This window comes from Drosophila ananassae, chromosome 3L (genome assembly GCF_017639315.1).
Source record: "Drosophila ananassae strain 14024-0371.13 chromosome 3L, ASM1763931v2, whole genome shotgun sequence".
NCBI lineage: Eukaryota > Metazoa > Arthropoda > Insecta > Diptera > Drosophilidae > Drosophila > Drosophila ananassae.
In genome coordinates, this window is record NC_057929.1 from 18,028,042 (window position 1) to 18,052,743 (window position 24,702).

Here is a 24,702-nt window from a genome sequence, read left to right on the forward strand (position 1 = left end):
AAAAAATAATATATCGATTTTTTATTTTTGGAAAATTCTAACTGCATATAACCCCTTAAAGCTTGCCTGCACACAGACAAGCCCCAGTATAGCAAGCACAATTGTTGCGCCAAGTTAACATCAAAATCGAAACGGGAATAAACTCATACTCAACTAAAATTTTCAAGATTTGTAATAATACCCTCAGCAAAAAATAAGTAAATATTGGTTAGGCAATCTCTGAAACTTAAACTTTTGCTTCAAAAATGACTTTTACGGATAATAAATTTGAGTTTGAAGCGTTGCCTCAATCGAATTGGTAATTTCTCGGTGAATAGCCAAGTTGGGTCATCGAGTTGCACTTGCTTTACATAATGCAATATTATCATAAAATATAGGTCAGTTACTCGGTTTATAAAGACTACCACAATATATAATGGAATGTTACTGAGATATTCTTGAGATATATTTTTATGAATATAAAATGGTTTTTTTAAATGGAACTCATACTTCATATACCAAAACTAAGTTCTTAATTAAACGGTCGCCTTATTCTAAGCCAGTGCACTATTCAGATGCCGGCACTGCCGGTTCATCCTGTGCTTCCTTCTCCTTACTAGACAGACCGCGTATGCTGACATCGTAGACAACTTCCTCGATCTTTTTGACGTCGTACTTCAGGGCATCGAAACGCTTGCGCAGGCCGTCGTTCTTCAGATTCAACAGACGAAAGCCCGTGTTCAGGTCCCCAATGAAGTGGGAAATGTTCAGAGGGCGCTCGTAGTCACCCATGGTCACCGAATTGGTGGCGAACCGAGAGAGCTCCGAAGCCAACTGCAGTATGCCCAGCAAATAATCCTCGACATCCAGGTGGAAGCCATCAGCGTGGTTGGTTTTTACTGTTGAAACAAATCAGTTAATAGATTTTGGAAAAATATTAAGTCAACTCCCCACTTACAACCAAGCATTTCGGCGACAGTTTCGCGCGTAACCAAAAATCCCGCCTCCAAGTAAATAACCAAAGCAATGATAAATATCAAGCGCTGGGTGATGTACGTCCAGTGGTCGGAGTATCTGTAGAAAGTGGAGCATTAGACACCCACGAGAGTAACTATTGTCTGTAGTTTCTGACTCACCGGTAGTACTGACCAGGTGGCACCAAATCGGCCAATTTCTTGTACTTTTCGGCACAGGCTTCAACCTGTTTGCGGGCCAAACCACATGCGCCACTAACTGCGTTTTTAAATAATTTCATTTAATACCAAGTGAATAAACTTATTTTGACAAACAACCACTTACTTTGACTCAAATCGCTGTGGATTACCTGTAGTTTGATTTGCGCTTCCTTGGCAAGATGTTCGATTTCGCGCACAACAATGCGAATGTTCTGAAAGTACACGATTAATATCTTGTTTCATGGATTTGGTGTTCACATACCTCCCGCAGCTCCTGCTCGTTGTCTATGTACTTTTGGTAGTTGGAAAAAAGCTCCATGTTTACGAAATTCGACATGATGATAAATAAATAGTCTTTTCAGTTTCCGCTTGTTTATGCCGGTCTAGAGATGCGCGCCAAACGATTGCAGTCGATTTTTCGCAGTCAGTGTTGGTTAATACTGTGGAGGAGACATAGCCAACATCTCGTGTCACGAAATTGACCTCCAGCTCACTCAGCTCTAGTCAGCTACCATCACTAGCTGGGTTAATTTTGTTTAGTCAATCAGACTCCAATTAGAAATAAACCAACTCGTGACGAAATGTCGTATGTGAGTAATAAAATATAAAAAACTGATTCCTTCATGAATATAACATATTTCTCCTTCAGGGACAAGGTTATAATCCGTATGCTCAACCCGGCGGAGGCTATGCCGCTCCGCCCGGAGCCTTTCCGCCCCAGAACGCCCAGGTGTCTCCCCAGGCGCAGCAATGGTTCGCCATGGTGGATCGCGATCGATCCGGAAAAATCAACTCCTCGGAGCTGCAGGCTGCTCTCGTCAATGGGCGTGGGGACCACTTCTCGGACAACGCCTGCAAACTTATGATAAGTAAGCGAAACAACTGTGACGTCAGTGGGCAGGGACTTTTCATTACTTCCGTGCTGCCAGTTTTCGGGTACAAATTTAAATGGCTCACACATGGCTGTTTGTTTAGATCACCTGGGGCGCACTATCTATGTTTACTCTAAGTTTATGTGATGTGTTTTATCGCTACCTTTGATTCACAGGTATGTTTGACGCCGACGCCAGCGGCACCATTGATGTCTATGAGTTTGAGAAGCTATACAACTACATCAACCAGTGGCTGCAGGTCTTCAAGACCTACGATCAGGACAACTCGGGACACATCGAAGAGCATGAGCTGACCCAGGGTAAGTTAACCAGTAGATCACCTTTCTATCTATCATGTTATTAACGAATGCAAAATATATAATTTCCCCATAGCCTTCACCCAAATGGGTTTCCGCTTCACTCCAGAGTTTATTGGCTTCTTGGTGAAGAAGAGCGATCCTCAGACCCACAAGGAGATTTCCGTGGATCAGTTCATAGTGCTCTGCGTGCAGATCCAACGCTTTACGGAGGCCTTCCGGCAGCGAGACACCCAGCAGAATGGAACGATTACCATTGGCTTCGAGGACTTCTTGACCGTGGCCATTGGTTGCTCTTACTAAACTGAAACCACTACTCGGCAACTACTCCAAGGGGTATCCACACTCTTGCACAGACCAGAGCTCTCAGTGTATTTTAAAGTGTAATTCCGTTTGTGGAGCATTTTTAAAATTGTACGGTGTTTGATAGCTTTTACGAAATACGAAATGCATACTTCTTTAATCAGTCATATGGCAATCTCCCTCCTCTTCACTATCAGAATCTAATTTCAAAAGTATTTGTTAACGCAGTTCGACTACATCATATAGTACAAAGTGTCTTGCGCCTAAAAATAAAGTATACACTCATATATTGTAATTTAAAAGTAAAAATATAATCGTGTTTTATTTAAAGTATAAACATTGTAAAAGAAATATTAATTGTAAAAATCGTGTCTTAATTCAGCAGTCACACTGCCCTACAGAGTTCCTGGTAATCGTTTCGCCCCTTTTCATCGGTTAAGTGGGCTTTTGATATGCAGATATATAGGAATTATAATCATCTTAAGTATACAATCGTAAATTCATGGTGGGCGATACACATGTGACGGCACAGAAGCTTATCGGCTAAAATACAAACATCAATATCATATAAAACATTAGGCGTAATAAGTTTTGGTTTTTTGGTTTGGGAATCGTATGGTGCTCCAATATTTTTTGGTCATAGGTGTATAATTTGTAAGATACATAAGTCAGTCTTAAGGTCCATAAGTATATGAAACGAATGTCTTCGGGGGAGGAATATTTTTGTTTCTTTTGCAAATAATAATATCGAAAATAATCTCAACCTTAACTAAAATTCAGTCGTGTAAATGTCATCGATTCAGGAGATCGAAATTGGGGTGGATTTCTTTGAGAGCTTGTTCTAGCCAAGTTAAGAGATCGTAAAATTGGCGGATAAGCGCTTTCTGGGGGCAAGAAGCTGGAAAATGTCTCGGCATTGGCCAGGAGTGCTAACTTAATACTTTCCTGGACACAATGATTTCTTAGTTTTATATATAGCTTATAAAAACAAAAATATGAGTCTTTCTCAAGAATTGCGGCAAAAAAGTCCTATAATTATAAAATCGTGTATAAAAAATATTAATTGTCTGGCTCACAATATCAAGGTCGATCAAGGTCGACGAATAAATGGTTTTGCTTTCGATTGTAAAATAAATTCCACGTTAGCTGATCTCGCTCATGGCCTTAAAACTAGTTTGATTTTTTGCTTGATTAGATTGGTTTACAATTGCTTAGAATACATAAATTATTACGAAATAAACATTAAATATTTGGGATGACACATGAATGACAAGAAATAATAATTATAAATTGACAAATTAAAGATCTCTCCAGTTTTTCGATGTTTTTTATGAGAATTTAAAATTAAATGGAAGCTTCACGCGGTCGCCATAAAAAGTTTATGATATTTGGTATCGAGTCCAGAGTGCCATGTTGTCCGGCTCTCACTTATTGCAGTCGATGATCAGCTTGCCCTGCGAGTCGTCCGACAAGGATCCGCCGCTCATGGTAGTGTCGCACTTCATGGAGTACTTGGAGCGCCTCTTGCTGGGCAACTGCGGTAGATCGGTGTGGTGCTTGCGGACGTGCACCCCCAGGTTGCCCCTCTGCTTGGACTTGTAGGGGCAGTAGGGGCACTGGTGGGCCGGCTCCTTGCCGCCGCACTCCACGTTCTCGTGCCGGCGCAGTGTCGACTTCCAGCGGTACTTCTTGCCGCAGTGACGACACTCGTACACCGGTTCTCCGTCCAGTCCGATGCCGTTGGGACTGGTGGTGCTGCCATTGCTGCTGCTGCCTCCGTAGTCGCTCAGGGAGAACTCCAGATTGCGGAAGGCCTGGGCCTGCGCCTCGAGTATGGAGTTGGCTGATCCGCCATGGTTACTGGCACTGAACATGCCGCCCATTGAGTTATGGCCGAATTTGCCGCCACCGCCGGCACTCTGATCCATCAGGTGAATATCGTCGAAGGCATGGAAGCGGCCATCATCCTCGTCCTCCGTCGAGGAACCTGGCTCGTTCTCGCACTCCGAATTGCGGAGATCGCGTTCCTGTTGCTTTCTTAGCAGGTTCTCCAGTATTTTCGTGGGTGTTATATCGCTGGCCACTCCGCCATCGCGCTCCTCCTTGATGCGACGATGGGGGGTCTGTTGGCGGAGGATCTCTTGGACGCGCAACTGCTGCTGGAAGCTGTGCAGGCCGTTCCGCATCAGGGCCTCGGCAATGACGGCCGCCTGAGGCTTTTGGGCTGGCACCACCGGGGGTTGGGCTGCTGCCACGGCAGTATTGGCCACCAGTACCGAGGTGGGTATGGCTGTTATCCCGGAAACGGGAGATGCCGTCGCCGCCGCTGCGTTCATCGGGTATTTGAGCCTTGGATGAAATGAGGCGGCGGTGCCAGCGGCTGCACCCTGTGTCCGCATCATTTCATCAGCATTCAAGTTTTTTGAGGCCGTCTCGGAGGCGGAGCCATAAACCGCGATGGCAGCCACGGCGGAGGGCTCCAGAATCTCCCCGGAAGTAGGCGACACCTGGCCGTACTTACCGCCACCGCCCATTTCGGCCTGATCCGGCTTGGGCACCTTGGCCGACTTGGACTTGTAGAACTCGAAGAGCATGTCGGATACCTCGGATACGGACAAGCGCTTGCGCCGGGACCCGGGCAACTGGATCTTGTGCTCATCTCGCTGCTTGCCGTTGAGGATGCTGCGCTGGAAAGTGGCCACATCGGGGGCCGTGTTCTCTTTCCTGCTTAGATCTGGAAACGGAAACATAGTCGTTGATTAATTTTAGTCACAAAAACTAATTGCCTCTTTCTTCAAGAATCTGAAGTTCCTTCGGTCTGAGCTTTGTCGAACGATTAGATGGATCTGTGAGCAAATGAAAAAGCAAGTGAAAGTTCTCGGATTGCTGGGTTAAAAATTAAAAAATAATGTTAGAAAATTATTAGGAAAAATAAGCATGCAATTAACTAAAGTTCAAAAAATACTAAAAATAAACAACAAAATAGTTTAAACATTAAACACAAGTACATTTTTTTAAATAAACAAAACAAAAAAACACATAATATAAGTTTTATTAATTTGGTAATCACACTATTTTTTATTTATTCATTTTTTTTATATTTTTTTCTTGCATAAAATAAAAACACTTTTTTTTGTGGAGATGATGGATGATGATGTTGTGGCATGATGATGTGTTGGTGGTTTTTTATGTGGTGAGTGCGTTTGTGGGAAACCGAAACCATTTTTAAATTGTAACTCATTACCTGAAGAATCTAGAAGACAGAGAAGAATAGGTTAGCGGGTTGGTTTTCAATCAATTTTCTTGAAGATAGTACTCTTGTCTAAAGTATCTAGATGTTTCTGCAGGGCACCTGTGAATTACAAAAAACAGGATTAATTATTTTTTAAAAGATATTGTTTAGTGCAGTTCTCGTTGGCGTGTTTAGGCTCTCTTAGCTGGTTTTATTTAAAGCTTTTTAGTCACTGGCTAGGCTTTTATTTTAATCAACATTTAATTAAAGCACTTTCAAGCTTTGCCAGCTTTCTGCTGCTTTTCAATTTGCATTTTCACCCACGCACTGCACCAGCCAAGAAAAGCGTCCACACGGCAACACAATCGAAACTGCACTACTAGTCCCAGCTTACAAATATTCAATTTTTCTATTTTCAATCCAAGCACGAAGCCGAGTCCTAAATCCGTCGAGTCCCTAACGCAGCTGCAATGGATAATTTCACCTATCTCTCTCCCTCTTAGGTATATCTCGGACTTCGTATGTATCTGTATCTGTATCTGTAAATGTAAATGCATCTGTATCTGTTGCGCAGCAAGTGTAGAGCCTGCCTGCTTTTCGGTCGTACCGGATCCTTGATTTATTTTTGGGTTTTTCTACCTAACTCAACAGTTGTTGTTGTTGGTCTCCTTTTCCATTTTCCGAGCGAGGAAAACTTTCTCCCACTTATGGAGAGAGTGAGAGACGAAGAGAGCGGGGTATTTCCAAAGCGTAGATACATATAACCTAATGATCGTGTTTATGTTTACGCCCAGCTTCCGGTGGTGTTTTCCATGTTTGGATTATGGGGACTGCGACGGCACACCAGATGCATCTGTTGGATGTTCAAGGTCAGCAAAGTGGAAAAGTTAAGGGCGGCTAGTCGGCGCTCGTATCTCCAAAATGTATCTACTAAGCGAGCAGAGAGCTGCTCATTTTCCGCGTCTCCAGCATTCTCTCTAAATACACAAAACTATCCGACGAAATTCCCGGAATGGCCCGACAACAGCTTGAATACCAGACCTAGGAACTTGTGTGTTTTGTGTCCTTTTCAGGCCAGGCTTTGCGAAGGTAAAGCCCAAAAGGGAGACCGATAGGCAGGCAGGCAAAAAAAGGAAAATTCGGGAAAGATCACGTGGGAAGCCCGACTGCAAAAGCCGTTGTCTGGCACACACAGATACAGGATACGGCGGCAGGACTGGCCAGACACTGGATACACAAAGCAGGCAGCCAGGCAAAAGGGTCGTGGAAAAAGGAAAACTTATTTTTAGAAAAACTCAGCCATCCTGATTTATGTGTGCGCAAATGTTTTCCAAAAATGCATTTGTGTGGGCGAGATACATTCGTTGCGGAGAGCGTATCCGAGAGATACATCCCGAGTACAGCCGTGAGTACAGCTAGCTTGTGGCTGGCCGAATCCCTACGGAGTGGTTGTATCCTTCTCCCACTGCATGGGCACTTTGCTCTTGAATTCGATCAGCAACCATTGTTATCAAAACCTGTTTGGTTAAAGGATTATTATGAGTTCTTTTTGGCATCCTCTCATTGCTATCTACTCGTTGGAAATCCCAAATCCAAATGCAATTTCTATGTACTTGCCTGCCCTTGTATCTCCCAGCCATCCTTTTGTCTGAAATATGTTTGCCAATTACGATTAACTGAAAATAAAACAAAAGAAAAAGGAAAGAAAAATGTTAAATAAATAAAAAGCTAATAAACAGAAAAATACTAACCTTGTCAAGGTTTAAACTGCTCCATAGATATCTTTAGAAAACAAAAAAACCGCAAAACAAATTAATTTATCAAATAAAATCATTCCTTATCTCCAAAAACAAGTTTAAATAGTGTTATATTTATTATCCGTTTATTAGAAATATGTATAAAAACTTCTTAGATTGGACCATGTTGTATCTGTTAGACCTCCTAAAGTATTTAATCTATCATAGCTATCAAAAATATTTTGAAAAATCATTTCAAGGCAACTAAATGCTTTGCAAACTTATTATCTAAAGTTCTTAATATTCTCTCTTTAAAGCCCTTGGCGATTCTACCTATAAGTGTGTGTTTTGGGTTAATATTTGTAAGACTATTATCTAAATGGTAATTTTAGAAAGAATTCTAATTGATTTTTGGTCTCTTCATTTCAATTTGGTAATATTTCTTTTATGGGCGACAAGAATTTCTCCTACTATTCTTTATCCAAATTAATTTTGATGGAATTGTGTAAGCTAAGTTAATTAATATATCTTGTGCTGTTCGTTATACATTTTAGAAGATTTTTTAAAAAAGTTCCTCCGATATATCTTGAAGCGCTTGGTGAGCTGACTATTTGGCATTATTTCATAGATTTTTTTATTTTTAAAAATAGGATATTTTAAAGATTATTCATGTTCCATCAAATTAAAGTGAAATCGGTTTGAAGATGGGCATATCCTAGTCATGGGTTTAGATGAGCACCGAGTGCTCCTTGCGCATGTGCTCGTTGAGGAAGGCCTGGGACCGATAGACCCTGGCGCACAAAGGACATCGGTTGGACTCGTAGGTCGGCGATCGTTTTGAGCTCTGGCGCGGCAGTTTCGGGCCAATAATGAGGCTATTGGTGTCCATGATGCCGCCCATGTTCTGAACGAGGTGCTGAAGCGAACGGGCCGTTGAGATGGAAGCCAGCTGCTGGAGGGCAATCATGGCGTCCGACGTGGCCGGAGCGGTGCTCTTCTTGGAGCCCTTGGCACTGCCGTTGTCCGCCGCAGGCTCCTCGTTCTCGCTCTTTGGCTCCGAACCTTCGCCGGACCTTCTGGTCCTAGGCCTGGAAATGCTAGGATACTCGGATGCAGAATCCTGCGTCCGCAGGTTGTACTTTCTTGGAGCGGCGGAGCTGGTCACTGCAACGAGAGAAAAGTCATGGAAAATCAAAATAAAAATTCAAAATCATAAAGGACGAAACAAAAAGCGGAATGAAATGAAATTTAAGACTAATCATCCAACAGAGCACATTCACGTCCAAACATCCGCACATATTTACAAATTGAAACTTAGATTAAACGAAAAAAAGGTGGAATATTAATAAATTGTAAGATTAAATTAAAAACTAAGACTTCAGGATTTGAATAGGACAAGACTCTCTCTGGCTTTTTTCTATTTATTTACAAAATCAATATCTTTTGGCATTTCTTTTTTTGGCATCAACGAGAACTGGTCTAAGTATAAATATTTGTGTATTTTTAAATTAACAAAACTTAAATGAATTCTGTTTCTTCGTGCTCCACTTTGATCTCCGGCGTGTAGAGAAACAGGGGCTCAAGATCGGATTCTGATGCCATGGCGGACTCCATCGGCTCATCCTCGTTCGCGGCCAATGCGGAGTGGGTGGAGCTCTTCCGCTTCGATGTCTTGGATGACTGCTTGTGCACCGGCTCCAGGAGAAGCTCGGCGTCGTGGAGCTTCTTGTGGCGGTTGAGGTGGGAGCGCCGCTTGAACCACTTGAGGCAGTAGTCGCACTGGAAACGCTTGAAGTCCTGGCACTCCTCTCGCTGGTGCAGCATCAGGCGGCTCATGGTGTTGTAGTAGCGTCCGCACTGGCACAGCAGCTGGTTCTTGGGGCCGTGGCGCACAAAATCTGGAGGCAGACGGAGAAACAGAAACAAAAACAGCTTTGGTTTAGGCCATTCCATACAGCGGGGCTAGTCACACAAAATACACTAAGTTATTCTCGATTGGGTCTAGTTTGTTCTGAGGTGAGAGCATGGAGGATGAAATACAACAGCATCGTTTCAGTTTGACATTTTTATTGGCTGATAATGATTGGACTACTTAAGTTCTAGGCGAGTGCAATGCAAATGTATAGACCTTTTTCTTGGCGCCAGTCCATGGGCTCCAATCTCCAGCTTCTAGTCCTCCGTCATCCTCTCCAGTGGGTTTCCTAGAAAAAGAGAAGCATATTAGTTGTTGTCTTTTATCGGTTTTTGCCAAAAACGACTCAATAACTCTCCCCTTTCGTTTCAATTGTAAACATTTATTTATTTCGTATTTATAGTACTTGATTCATATACATGGTAGATACGCAATGATTTTGGGTTGTAGGTCTTTTAAAACGTCTCTAGGTAATGGTTGAGTTTAAAATACTTAATCTTACACTTGACTTTGAGCGGATTCATAAATTTGATTCTACTGTTTATTAGTTTTTATTTGGTAACTATATTCTTTGAGCAATTCAACTAGAACTTGACTTGACGGTTTGTGTTTCGAAATTCTTAGCCTAATGGGTTTTAGATTACACTTTGAGATCATAACTTTGGCTATATATTACAAACAGTTTACGAACTAGCCCTCGGCCTGCACAGATGATCCCAGAGATTTTTCAATACAAAATATTTCATTTTGGCCTATTTAAATTGCAACTAAATAATGTTTCACGGAGAATACTCTAAACTTTATTAACTAGCCTTTGTTCTGATAAGGTTTTGGGCCGGTTTTAATATTTTTTTAAATTATTATAAAGTGTACATAAGTTCTAAATTTAATTGTTATTATTTTGTCAACTAAGGAAGTCACAAATAGGATACTTTCATGGTCCAAACTAATATAAAAACCATTTCTAATATAGCTTAAAATTTTTGTAACTAAAGGTCTTCAAATAGTTTCCACATTTTTAATAATTTTTCTAAAATCGTAGACTTATTTCTCTCAGTAAAAATTGGGTTTAAAAGGGTTACTTTAACCAAAAATTGTAAAAAGAAACGCTGAAGTAAAAAGATACTTCCAGATTAGGATTAGTAGCAATAAGAAAAATAACTAGGGGAGCTCTTTAACAAAAACTCTTTTAAGAAAAAAGTCTCTGGGAAACTCTGTGGTCACCCTGGTAATTGAATACATCGAGTAAGATTTGAGGTCATCACACATTATTTTAACTCACAACAACAAGTGTTTAGATGAGACTACATTCGCTACTCCATTCGCTAGTCCTAGTGGCTTAGGATGGAGTCCCCGGAGTCGGCGTGCTTCTGGTTCATGTGCTTTCGCAGATCCGACTTGTACTTGCACTTGTGCGGACAATGGGGACACTTCAGGTTGGGCTCCACCCCGCACTCGTAGTTCTTGTGGCGCTTTAGGGAGCCCTTGATTTTGTACGTCTTGCCGCAGACGTTGCAGGCGTACTTGCTCTCGTCCAGTGGATACTCGCCGCTGGAGACTTGCTGCAGGGTCATGGTGGTGGTGCTGGCCGAGCTGATGGTGGTGGTGTGGTGTAGGTTATGGCCCTCCAGAGAGTACAGCTTGTCCGGCTGCAGCTTCTCCACCACGTAGCCCTCCTCGTCGAGCAGGTGGTCCTCCTCCTCCTCCTGGTGGTGATGTTGGTGATGATCGTCATCCCCCTTCATGGCCGCCAGTTCCAGTTCCCTCTCAGCCTCATCGGCATCGGTGAGGAGCAAGCCCGTCCCGTGGTGATGGTGGTTGGTGACCACTGTGGCGGTGGTTGCACTTGTGACCACATTGTTACTGTGGGTGCTGTGCGGCGCCATGGCAATACTGGAGGCCCCGTATTGCATCACATCGCGGAGCAGCATCTTGTCCTCCAGCCGGGAGGTGTCTATCTTGATGTACTCCTGTCTGGCCGGAGGGTGTGGCTGGGGCTGGGTGTGCTGGATGGTCAGCTGCTGACGTGGCGCCGTCGGATGCGTTTGTTGCTTCACAATCTGTATGGTGGTGGCCTGTGGCTTGTGCAGCAGACTGGTGGTGTTCGTATTCGTTGTGGCGTTCTTGGTCAGAGCCGGTATGGTGTACTGGATGTTGCCCACCGGATTGCCCAGATCGTCGGGCGGAAGTTCAACCACCACGGTGGCTCCTGTCAGCAATCCGGAGCCACCATTGCTCAGCGTTGGAGCAGAGCTGAGGGACTGATTCGGAGTAGCGTTGGCAATGGAGTAGGGCACCGTTTCCAGAATGGTCCAGTAGCCATCTAAAATTTCAGATTGGAAGAAAAATTATAAAGGCTTTTAATAAATCTTGTACGTAATAGTTCTGTAGTAATATTTACTTTTTAAGCATTAAGTGTGGGTTTGTGTGTGTAAACTGCAAGGCCGTCCAATTTGAGGGTTCTGGGTGTAATGGGTTTGGAACTGATATAATTTTCTTGAGATTTTAGACTGGTATTATATGATTCGTACGCTTTATTCTTAATTCCTTGCGATTACAGTAGGTATGTATAAAAAAATGTACACAAATTCTTGCATTACTCTTGCTTTGCTTCGTAGAACACCAATAACTATAACTAGATATTTTACGGGCGTATTATATTATTATATAATTATTATCGTACTCGTATTTCTCTTCTTTTTTCTCTATGCAGATTTTAAAAATTATAACTGAGGAATATATATGCATGAAGTGTAGTGTACACTGTACAGTATAGTATGTGTGCTTGAAATCGTGGCAAACTAATGGCGCTTTAAGTCTTTGATTGCTTTGCTTTGCTTGGCGAAGCCCTAAATGTTGGCAAGAATATTTGAGTTTTTTGAGAACACCAACCACAATTAGTACAGGTAGTACATGGAGTACCAGTACCAGTTAAACTATACATTTAAGTTTCTCATTAAATCTGTATGTACGTATAAATAAGATGGTCTTGGACCAAGGCTTCTAAAATATGTATATTTTAAAGTAAAACTCAAACATCAAATACAAAAGAATTCAAAAAAACGAAGATAATATTTCAAAACGGAATGCGCTCATAGACAAATTTAAAATGAAAAGTTTAAAAAAAAAACACGCTTTTTAAGTAATTTGTGCAGGAATGTGGACCAGCTATTGCCACAGAAGTTGGTAGGACTCGGAAGGATTCGGTTGGTTGATAGATTGACTTATTGGTTGATGGTTTGATTGGTCGCTAGACTGATTGGAGGTAGCTACTACTTTTGGACAAGCAACTATTGTCATTATTCATTTGGTAAACATTTCACATTACGCCTCTCGAATATATTTCTCTCTTCCCGCCTGATTGATTCCTGGACTCCTAGCCATCCTCGTCGTAGTCGTCGTCGTCTTCGTCGCTCTCCTTGTAGACCGGCACCGCCGTGATGGTCAGGTCCGGCGGCGGCCACATCTCGGACCATGCCACCGATGCCCTCTCCTCGGCGTCGTCTGGATCAACGTCCTCCTCGTCGTTGCTCAGGTTATCCTCGTTGCGTATCACATACAGGCTCTCCTCGTCGTCCTTGGACTGCTCGTACAGCATGCAGTGCTTGCGCTTGGCGTGCCGCAGGACGTGGTCCTTGCGCCGGGAGCGGTACTCGCAGGACACGCACTTGTACTTCTTCTGCTTGAGACAGTACTTCCGCACGTGCTCCTGCAGCTTTTGGTGCGACTTGTAGTAGCGACTGCAGTGCTTGCACTGCATGAACGAGTCCCGGGAGAGTCCTCCTCCGGCACTGGAATTTGGTCCGCCACGGACGTTGTTGCTCTGCTGGCCGCTCCCGGACGTGGTGGTGTTCACCTGGCCAGAACTGTTACCACTGTTGTTATTGTTGTTGTTGTTGTTGGTGAGATTGTAGCCGTAGAATTCGTCGCTGGCATTGGCACTGGCATTGCCGCCGCTCGTCGTCGAGGTGTCCACCCCCAGGAGGCTGCCCAGGATGGGGTAGATGTCTGCTGGTCAACACACCCACAAGGACACAACAAGAACAGAACAAAAAAAGAGAGGGGAGGAGATAAAAAACCAAAGGATAAATTAATAGTGATTCAATAACTAAGCAGACACTAACTTAAACAATATAAAATAAAATGTTTTAAAATGAAGAATGTATAAAACTTAGTGTGTTTGTTTCTAATACCCGAGAATCGCGAAACGCTGATGATGGATGTTGTTGTTGAGTTGGTGAGCTTGGGTTGTTGAGTGGCGAGTTTGAAGTTTGGTTCTTGTTGGTGAAGTTTTTAGCAGCGATTGATGAGGTGTTTTTTTTTTTGGATTTATGGTGATGAGTTGGTTTGGTTTTGATGACACAATCCCCAGAAGAGTTACATTTATGCACCACAGAAACAAAAGCCACTCAAGCCATTCTCTAGAGTTCAGACAAGAGCCTTGCTAAACACATATCATGTATATACAACGAAAAGAATGAAGAGTTACGAATAATAAATCACAATTGGAGTGTGGGGTTGGTGTTGGTGTGAATTTCAGAAACTACAACAATACAGCAAATTAAATTACGTATGTTTATCATTTATATATTTTTTGTTTTTTGTTTCGCATATAAAACTAAGCTCATTTCACTTTCTGTACAAAAAGATTGATCGGTGCCGAGGGAAAGAAGGGTGTTTCTCCGCTCAAGGATTCTTCCGTCTTCTTAATAGAATCTTCCATTTCCATTTCCACCTAGAAAAAGAGAAAAATTTATGTTAGTTTAAAGTTTTCAAAACATAAATCAACACAATTACTACTGGGAGCTCGGGGATTCCTGCAAAGAGAATGAATTGATGAGGATGAGATTTGGGGGAAAATCAGTTCAAAACAGCATTTAAATCCTTTGACTTTTTTTTCTGTATATATATTTTTAATATATATTTAATTTTAGTTTTTATTTGTTGGTTTTTGTTTTGCCTGTTTACTTATAACAATTAAATCGTTTTAATCTTTTAACATTTAAAATAGTTTTACAAATTGTTGTTTAAGGCGTTTTCTCGGCTTTATACACAAATTACATAATTAAATTTACTCTGAATTCGTTCTAACATTTCGTCGTTTCATTTGACATCGGTTTAAGCACACTTTTCATAGTCTAACTGGCATTTTGAATGTCGTTTGTTTGTTAGATGTTTGTTTACTTCCTCGCTCTCATCATAAATATATATTTGATGTCTATGTTCAATTTGTTAATCTAGATTGCAGTGCAAAAAGCAATGTGATTCATATATAATTTTATATAAATATAAATTTTTTTCAGATTTTTAAACATTTTTTTTGTTGTATCGCAACCTATATGGTACAAACATTTCAACTCGAATCGGTTTCTTATTTATTTTTCGGCGCTTTGCATTCATTTTTAAACATTTTTTAATTAGCTATTCGTGAAGCGTGCGTTAACAGCAATCAACATTCATATCTCACTTTCTTTTTTATATTTTGTTTTTATTTTTGTTAACTTAGGGCTAGGATTTACTTTTGTTTTTATTGTGTAGGCGTGTGTGCTGTGTGTGTTTAATTCCCCATTTGAATTATGATTAGTTCTTGCAGCTATTGTTTAACGGAAATAATATTGAAACAAAAACGAAACAAAAATCAAACATAAATATCAGATTTCCCTAAAAAACATATGTATATTTTTTTTTTCAATTTTTATTTTTTGTGTTTGTGTGTTGTGTGTTATGTGTGTGTGCTTGTGTTTGAAAAGAAAGCCTTTCTCACGTCCAATACCCAACCTATTGCCCACCCGCTTCTGCTCCGATCTACTCGTTTTTCAATCCGATCCGATCCGATCTGATCTGCGCTTCATTTCATTTCAATCACAATTAATCACATCGATACCTTTATATGTTTGTATGCTTGTTGTATCTATATCTTAGATATTTTTCGTTACATATAATTTTACATTCACAGCTCCTTGTTTACAACTTTTTTTTTGTTTTAATGTTTGTGTATTTTGTGTGTTTTTTGGGGTGTGTTATAAATCTTTGATATTGTTTATTTAACAGAATTAATAAGGATACATGTTAGTAGAAATAGAGTTATCTTCTGTGTTAGTACAATTTCTCGAAAAATATTTCTTTATATTTTATTTTAAGCTTGGGTCGCCAAAAAAAAAACAAGTTCAAACTTACATAGATATACATTTCCATCCATATATGTATGTAAATTATCTGTTGTTTTATTTTGTGTGTGGGGGTGTGGGCTTAATTGTTTTTTGTTAGTAAATTTGTTTGTTAATCAAATTATATTGAAATTTATCACATGCTTTCCTTTAAATTTTAACTATACGACTCGAAAGTATCGCCATTTTTGGACCAAAGAAATTGCTGGTATCTTGTCTTCAACTTTCATACAATTTTCGTTTAGATTTTTGGTTCACTTCGAGTCCATCACATGCGCTGTTGATAAATTATAAAATAGGCATAGTTTTTGCTCTTGTTGTAACAAAAAATCAAATGTGTTTCACTTAGTCACTTAGAAAGGTAGTTAAAATTATTACTTGTATAGATAAATAAGAACCACAACCTTAGAAAAAAAACGGTTAAATAAATCGCGTTTAGATTATTACAGATTATATAAAAAAAAAAACGGATACACACTTATGTGAATTTCGTGTAGTGCACATTGTTATTTTAAATTTAAGGCCTAACAAAATGATAAGCAAACTTTCTACAGACTGACTAGCGCAAGAAAGCGATTATAAAGTATACTTTATTATAAAATGTATGGATCAAAAAGCAGTTAGCCAATCGAGTTATTTTGTTTTTTTCCTTTTTTGTTTTTGTTTTTCTTTTTCTAAATGTACAACAAATTTAAAATTTTTTAAATTTAAAATTTCCTCACCTAATTCGAATACTGACCGATAAGAATTTTGTTTTTTTGTTTTCTTTGCAAAATTGAAACAATTTTTTATTCGTACATATTTTGTGTGGATTTGTGCCAATTTGTTGCCTGTTGTTTAAATATTTTTTTTATCACATTTTTTGTGTGGCACAAACTTGAAAACTGACAACAAACAACGGTATGCGCCCCATTATGTGTTTTTTTTTTTAAATGATTTTTTTAGTTGTCAACAATTGATTTTTTTATGAAGTACCTAAGCAAGTTTGTTATACATTTAAGCTCTTTTTTAACTTTATTTTTTTTTTGTATACCAACAATTATCAAAACGTTAATTCGTGTTTTGTGTTTCATGTGTCTCTGAATGTGGGTTAAACAAAAGCTCATCAATAATATATATATCCTATATATATACCATTTATATATCGTTTCATAACTAGACTTCTTCGTGTAACATTTCATGTTGCGCCTTCAATTTTGACAAGTGTTGTAAATTATTATTTTTAACAAGAAAAAATATACAATTAGGATTACGATTAATTACAATGAGGACTATATTCTTTATATCACATACCAATTTATTTTTCTGACTGTGACTCGATGCGAGTTCCCCCAACCCGTTAACATTGCCAATTCCTTCCGCTCCGAAACTTTCCATCCTACCTCTTCCTCGCCTCGCCCCGCCCCGCCTCGCACACTCACTTTAGTTTACGATTTACGATTAATGTTATTTAAAAATAATTAATAACTGATTTAGTTTTCCTTTGTTTTGTTGTTTATCCTTTCGTTTTTCCTCAAACTGTTCGTTTGCCTTGTGTAGGGGCGCCTGAACCCAAAGCCACGCTAATTTTGATTCTCCTTGGTATTTTTGGTCAAATTAAAATTCCCGCTATCACATATCGTGGTTCGTAATTAAAACATAATTTAAATTTAAAAAAAAACGTTCATGGAATGAGCACAAGATAAATTAATAAATTGTTTTGCTTTTTGTCGTTTTTGTTTTTCGAAAAAAGAGTAGACAGAGATCGTTGAGTTGTAACTACTAACTATAATTGGTTAATAATATGGATAATAATATTTCCTTTTTTTTTTATATTTTATCCTTTATCATGCATTCCGGTGGCCTTTGGGGTGCGTTCCTAAGCAAACTTTTGTTTTAGCAACCTTCACTTTCGAACGATGTGAGTTTGTGAATATCTCTAACTATACCATATTACATAAAAAACGAACAAAATTAGAAATTAGAAATTAGAAACGTGAAAAGGTAAAGAACGACGACTGACGACTGATTTCTTCCTATAATTTGCTCTGGTGCCCGTTTCATATTGCACATGATCTTGCCAATTCCGATTTGGGGTCTAAACTTAAGCTCTATATACACATATATTATATATCTCTGACTCTTGACTCTAGACTGCTGACTTCTGACTCCTGACTCCTATCTTCTGACTGTATTATATCATTTTATTTTATATTTTTTGTTTTCGTTATCCTTGAAGAACGCGCGAGAGTGACCTGCACTAGAAATTACACTATAATTATGTGAATGTTACTTTTTGTTTTGTTGCTGTTGCTGTTGCTGTTTTGTTGGCTCTGCTGCTACAATAAAATGCATATATTTTCCCCATCATATTCCCCATACATTTTCACCACAATCAAGAAAAAAATTCGTTGAGATCATTGAGTTTGCCTAAGGATTTACACACACAGATATCATGCAACATGCGGTGGCGCTCTAGACTCAACTCTCGCGCGCTCCTGGTTCCTCCACCTCCTGACTCTGACTCTGACGCTGACTTTGCCAATTTCCAAACAACTTTTTAACTTTCAACTTTAAAAGGGAGCCAAAAAAAAAAAACATAAATGTTTAGAATTAAATTAGAATTTGTTAGATTTCCCGCTTGTATATACAAATAGTTACGCGTTAGTATTACGTTTAGGCTGATACTTCTATATAGATAACTTGTATGTGGGTGTTAAAAAAACGACTATATGTTTCAAGATCATTTGGAAAAGATTACATAAAACCACGCTCTGGACTGGACTGAACTTTCTCATTATTTCTGGATTCTTGTTTAGGACTTGGGACTCTGACCTGACTGACCCGCTACACTCCGTCCGATTCTCAAACCTCATTCAAGCCCGTTTCTCTGTCGGATTGGTCGGATGCTCCTGGAGTGCCTGGCGTCGCCGTCGTCGGTGTCTCGGTTTTTGATGGCCTTCGTCGTTGCAGCATTTGTTGTATCATCGATGTTGGTGGGTGCGCATGTGCAGCACGAGATTGTGTTTGTGCTTTGACTTCTTGTGACAAATGGGGCACTCGAACTTCGGCTCCACCCCGCACTCGAATCGCACATGCCGGTTGAGGCTGTGTGGCCGGGCATAGGTGTTGCCGCATCTGTCGCAGGCATAGGCTCCTCCACCGCCGCCGCCGCCACCGCCGGAGGAAGTGTTCCCTCCCACTCCGCCACTGGACACTCCTCCTCCGCTTCCACTCCAACCTGCAGGGACTGCTGCTGCCATTGCTGCTGCAGCCGCCGCTGCCGCCGAGGTGGATGCACCGCCTGAAGCACCTCCTCCGGTTATGCTTCCAGAACCTCCAGCTGCTCCGGCTACCGAGGCACTTGTATTGTTGGCCGCCAGGCCAGCTGCCGCTGCAGCCACAATCACCGCAGCGGCACTGCTCGAGGGGTCCTGGCCAGTGGCTGCTCCGCCCGTAAAGATCAGGTGCGGCCGGGCGCGACTGAGGGAGTGCTGCGACGGCTGCTGCTGGTGATGATGTTGGGGTTGCGATAAGTGGTGGGTATGATGACCCAGGGCTAGGGCGACGGCCCCGCTTTCGTGGGCGGCCGCCGCCAGCAGAGCCTTGGTCAGGTCCATGCGCAGGTCGCAGGGCTCCTCGTCGTTGCTGTCGTCGTCGTCGTTGTCCCCGTTCCCGTGGCGCGGCTGGGTCTTGGGGACCTTCCAGGGGCCGTGGGTTGGAGTGGCCCGGCCACTGTCCATCCGCAGTTCGTGCTCGTTGTGGTCCTCCAGGCCGCCGGTGCCCGGCTCCAACTTGATGACTCCCGGCCCGGGAGTGCCGATGGGACTCGTGTAGGGGCTCGTCTTGATGCCCAGCAGTTGGTAGCCGCGGGCGGGGGACAGGCGGCCAAAGTCTGTGGATGGCGGGTTAGAATGCGAAAGAAACAAATAAGAAATCATTATTTTAAATCACTTTTGAAGAGTTTGTTGATTCAAGAGATTATCTCTTTTGTTTATCACTTTTTTTTTAAATATAAAAAATTTTAATGTTCCTAATACTAACTGGAAATAAATGAAATATATAAGTTTTTACCGTAATTGTTTAGGGTTTAAGTAATTGTTTACTTCTTTTGAGTCTTTTGAGTTAAAAATGTTGCTTTAGTGATAGATGGTGCTATGGAGTGGACTGATCTGGAGTGGTGTGTGTCTGATGTGTGTGGAGTGGCTGGAGTGTGTGTGTGTGTGTCAGGTGTGTGTGGTGTGGTGTGGGGTGTGTGTGTGTTTGGTATTTGGTTGTGAGCTTGTGTAAGTAGGCTGCAAAGTAAACTTTTTCGATTAATTATTAAATAAAAAACACAATGAGTACATCATAGAATGCCACTTAAGACACTTTCTGGGAGCTATTTGTAAGCAAAAAATAAACAATAATTTTTTGGATCAAGCTACAAGTGATAGATGATATAAATATACTGGTTTTTTTTGTTTAATATAAAAAAATGTGTTCTTGTAGTGGTTAGTGACAAAAAACACTTAAAAGTACGAAAAAGGTGGTTTGGGTGGCAGGACACATTACTGTTGGCACAAGGATACCCATAAGAAAATCACTTCCTGGTTTCCAAAGCCCAAAATTCTTTCTTTCATATTTTTTTTTTTGTTTATAATACGCATGCAATTATTAAAATGTACGAGAAATTATAGCATTAAGAAATAAGGATATGTTTGGTTTAAAAAATTATAGTTCTATACAAAGTAAGTTTTTGGTTTTCGTTTTCATATTCATTTGTAATTAAAATTAAGACTAGGTTGTAGAGGCTTCACAATCGCTAAGGAGGAGACAGTATAGGGCACTCGTATAAGGATGGGAAAAAAACTTAAAGATAAACCTTCGGCAATACAAACGAAACGCAAGAATGGAAAAAAAAATCAGAACAAACTACAAATCTAATCGGTTTCATATATATATAGTTATAGTTACTTTTGTCTAACAAATACATAGATATAGTTCGTATAAAGTCTAGATAGAGGAATACATAGTTATGCATATCTATATCGTATAAATTGTAATTGATATGTTGAAGTAGTTAAGCATGCAAAACAACAATAAGAGAGGGAAGAGGCAACACCATGAACTGCGTTGTTTCTGCCAGGACATCATCAGATACATCATCAGATCATCTTCACATCATCTCCATCATCATCTCCATCATCATCATCAATATCATCACCATCATCATCACATCACATCCATCCACCTGAAATAGAAATCTGATTAGTATGGATTCTCAGGAAAATCAAACTCATTTCTTGAAGTGTATCTGAAGGAGGGGGAGCGGAAATAAAGGGTAAAGGATACGGATGTAGAGGTGGATCTGAATTTTGGATGGTCGGGTGAGCTTTTCTGAAAAATGGAATGGAGGATGACAACTGCTCCGTGGAGCAATCGGGATTTTAAAATAAGTACAACTGGTTGTTTTTGGTATTCGGTTTTTGACATTTGCTTTTAATTGTATTTCGAATTTTCTTTTTTGGTTTTTTTTTCTCAGTGTTTTTGTAGTTTTTCTCTTGGGTTTTTGTTTAATACATTTAGCCGGCAATAATTTAATTACGATTTCTCAGTTTGTCAGTTTACGTGAATTACATAGATTATAATCATAATAATGGTAATCTCGCTTGCAACTTCATAGAGGTATTTGTTATAATTTTTTTTGTTTTTTTTTTTTTTTGTGTGTATGTTTACATTACAAATCGCTGTGTGTATTTTCTTTCAGTGCCGGTGTATCGTGGTTGTTTTTTTTTTTTCATTAAATCTAACAATTTTCAAAGCATACATGCACTGATGATATTTCGAATTGAAAATTTTTGCTTCGATTTTATAAACATTTTTAGGTTTTTGGTTTATAATTATAATTTTTGTCTAAAATTGAAAATATTATCTCATTATCGATTTCTTTTTGACTAGATAATCATTTATAGTTAATAATTATTATATAAGCATAACTTAATGACCAGAAATAAAATCGTTAATAATGTTTCTAACAAATTAAGGAATAGTTTATATTGCGAACCAAAATCATTATCATAATTATTATATTAAGTATCTTTGGAGGGGCATTTGCTTTATGTTCATGCCATGCATATAGTTAGGGTTTATTTAATTATTACAAAAGTATCCTTTTTGTCTTTTCAGTGTATTAATAGCACACACTTAAAACAAATCGTTTTTGGTTTCTTTTTGCTGTGACTAGCGTTGTGTTTTCTCTGGGAAAAAAATGTACACATATTTATAAGAAGATTAAATTTAGGTTTCCTTTTTTTTAGTAGATTTTGTTCGGTTTTTTTGTGAGAATTTGCTAAAGCATTACATTAATTTGTTTTATGCCTTTTTTCAGTGTATTGCCAACTACTCCCAGGCTTCCTCCTCGTCTTTTTCCTTGCGCCTCCTGGCTTCGTTCAACGAAATCGAATATATCTGCGAATTGGATTCCCCTTCCTTCGGGGAAGATTTCTCATTAAAATCTGAAGGATTGAAAAAAAAAATGTTGCAGCCACAGGATTGTAGCACATTTTTGGATTTTGTACAGGTCTAAGTCCAAGTCTCTCCTTACTCCGCACGCTGCTGCCCTTAGACGCTCTCCTTTTGGAACACCAGGGTGTAGGTGCTGCTGCCGGTGCTGCTGCTGCTGTTGTTGTTGTTGTTGCTGCTGCTGGAGGTGGTGACCACGGTATTGGCGGAGGCACTGCCACCGCTAGACACCACGGGCAGGGTGGGCATCTGTCCGCCCGGCTGCGGCTTCTTCTCCTCCTCGGCGTCCTTCTCGCGATCCCGACACTTGGTGTTCAGGTGGCGCTTCAGATTGCTGTGGACATTGGTGGCGTAGCCGCACATCTTGCTGCAGAAGTAGCGCGGCGGCAGGCCGCACTCGTTCTTCAGGTGACACTTGAGGCTGTTCTTCCACTTGTAGGTGCGATTGCAGTTGCGGCACACCCACGGCTTCTCGATGTCCGCATTGTAGATCATGTCGGCGGAGTGCTCCAGCGACTCCTTGCGTGTGCGCTTGTTCTGGACCAGGATGCGGTAGCGGTTGTCGTCCGAGTGGGCCCAGTGCATGTTCAGGTTCTGGGCGTCCATCTGGCCGATGCTCAGCTTGCTGCCCAGGATGCTGGAGGAGCTGGTTCCCGGTTGGCCGCCACTCAGTTGCTTCGGCGCCGAAATGGTGGTTATGGTGGCCGGAATCGCTGGCAGCTTGATCTGCAGCGACTGGCTGGTGGGTTGCAGTTGCAGGTGTTGCAAGTGCTGCTGTTGTTCCAGCAACTGCTGCTGCTGCTGGGCGCTCAGCACGATCTTCTTCACCGGCATCGATCCGGCACCCGATCCCGCCACCTGCTGCTTGTTGCCGGACTGCTTGGCGTGCTTCTGACTGGCCGCGGCCGTGGTCAGCAGATCATCATCATCGTCGTCGTTGTCCATCAGATAGCTATCCTCGAACTCCTCGTTCTCGATCTTGACGGCGTCGTAGGTCCAGGACAGCGGGCTGCCCAGCTTCAGGTCGTAGTCGAAGGTATTCTCGTCGTCGATGGCCTCGTTGCACACCGCCTCGCCGTCGTCGCCGTTCAGGGACATGTTGTCCGGATTCTCGATCTTCACAATCACCTCCGTCATCGTGTCGTCGATGCTGTCCAGCTCCACGCCGGCAGCCGCCAGCGCAGCCGCCGAGGCGGCATCCACATTGCAGTTGCTTGCCACATTCTTGTTGCCGTTGTTCGCCGGGGTGATGCAGGCGATCGTTGTGCGTCCAATACTGCCGATCCGGGTCACCGTTTGGGTCATCGTCTGGGTGACGCTGCCCTTGTTGCCGTTGGTGTTGCTGCTGCTGTTGTTGTTGTTAATATGGCCACTGGCCACGGCGGCGGCTGCCTGTTTGGCGGCAATGGTGGCCGACGCCGCGGCTGCTGCCGAAGCTGAGGCGGATGCGGAGGCTGCTGCTGCAGCGGCCTTGATCGACAACGACGATGTCTTGTTAGTGGTTTTAGCATCGCTTATGAGTGACTTTTTGGACTGAGTAGTTAGTTTGTCTGGTGGTTAGTTTGCGTATCAGTTGGTTTTTGTTTGATTTTGAATGGTTAGTCATGAAATAGAAATTCGGAATGGTAAGTTAGTTGGCTTCGTCAAATATTGTATGGAATATAAGAAACAAGAATAAGCATAATAATAATAAGACACTGGTGGTGTGTGCTCAGCAACAAAACAAAATGTACGACTGTAAGGAAACAAAAATATAAGAGAAGTTCAAAAACATGGAAAATATATCGAATATTGATTGTAAATAATATATGTACAGTTTAAAAACCAAAGCAGAAAATCAAAAAACTCAAAAATTAGACAGTACAACCGAAATACCTGTGGGTTCCTCCGAGCTCTTGTCGATCCTCGACTGGTCTGCCAACATCAACCAGTTTCGAACTCGAATCCTCGACTCTCCGCCCTCGAGCTGAGCATTTTCATCTGAAAAATTTTTAAATAATTGGATTTTCAATTAGTAATTAGTTTAAGTTATCATTTAAGAAATCTATCAACTATATGTGTACCTAAGGATGACTCCCTACACCTTTTAGAGTTTTTGTTTTTCAATAATTTGTGTTGGTTTTTGGCCAAAAATGAATTGGATCCAAAGATGAAATCAAAATGTCGAGTTTATAATCATAATCATTATATTCAAAATGAAAATCAATACTTACAAGCAGAAATGAAAACGCTACAAAATCTGTGTGTAAAAAATAAAGTGTTTTTCTTTTAAAACATAAACATAAGCGGGTACATAAAGAAAAATATATAGGAAAATAAAATTACTTTCAAAACGCTTCAGAGCAAACAACTTTTGTTTCTTTTGCGTTTTATTACATGGAATTGTATATTTTTCACATTGAAATTGGGGTTTTTATATATCAATTTACAAAAAGAGTTTTACAAACAATTCATAGAAAAATTAAATATATATATTATATATATAAGGGTATGCTAATTCTGTTTGTTTAATGAGTATTTGTTGTC

General features: G+C 40.8%; 3 protein-coding genes across 18 annotated transcripts in view; 1 reads left to right on the top strand and 2 right to left on the bottom strand.

Annotated features, from left to right (window-relative positions):
• Positions 1-421: 421 nt before the first annotated feature.
• Positions 422-1,578, bottom strand: LOC6493970 (translin). Its single transcript, XM_001961197.4, has 5 exons — positions 1,417-1,578; positions 1,279-1,366; positions 1,116-1,212; positions 938-1,053; positions 422-878 (listed from the first exon to the last, which is right to left on the bottom strand). The coding sequence occupies exons 1-5, from the start codon at positions 1,489-1,491 to the stop codon at positions 547-549; spliced, it is 708 nt and encodes a 235-aa protein (XP_001961233.1). The 5' UTR covers positions 1,492-1,578; the 3' UTR covers positions 422-546.
• A 21-nt stretch (positions 1,579-1,599) lies between these two features.
• Positions 1,600-2,955, top strand: LOC6496603 (peflin). The gene is made up of 4 exons (XM_001961198.4): positions 1,600-1,744; positions 1,804-2,023; positions 2,203-2,346; positions 2,420-2,955. The coding sequence occupies exons 1-4, from the start codon at positions 1,736-1,738 to the stop codon at positions 2,644-2,646; spliced, it is 600 nt and encodes a 199-aa protein (XP_001961234.1). The 5' UTR covers positions 1,600-1,735; the 3' UTR covers positions 2,647-2,955.
• Positions 2,917-24,702, bottom strand: part of LOC6493961 (longitudinals lacking protein, isoforms F/I/K/T) — a 65,605-nt gene continuing 43,819 nt past the window's right edge. For 7 of the 16 annotated variants that reach the window (XM_014907006.3, XM_014906996.3, XM_032455732.2 and 4 more), the window contains exons 6-7: positions 24,052-24,156; positions 21,409-23,726 (exon numbers count right to left, since the gene is read on the bottom strand). In XM_014907006.3, the coding sequence (XP_014762492.1) occupies positions 22,276-23,726; positions 24,052-24,156 (1,556 nt within the window). In that variant the 3' untranslated portion in view covers positions 21,409-22,275. Of the gene's footprint in view, positions 5,381-5,890; positions 5,900-5,962; positions 5,999-6,272; positions 7,555-7,629; positions 8,779-9,019; positions 9,513-9,892; positions 11,850-12,029; positions 13,538-15,078; positions 19,568-21,408; positions 23,727-23,755; positions 23,912-24,051; positions 24,157-24,702 lie in introns of those variants that run through there. The other 9 variants (XM_044715790.1, XM_044715789.1, XM_044715772.1 and 6 more) reach the window with 9 other exon arrangements.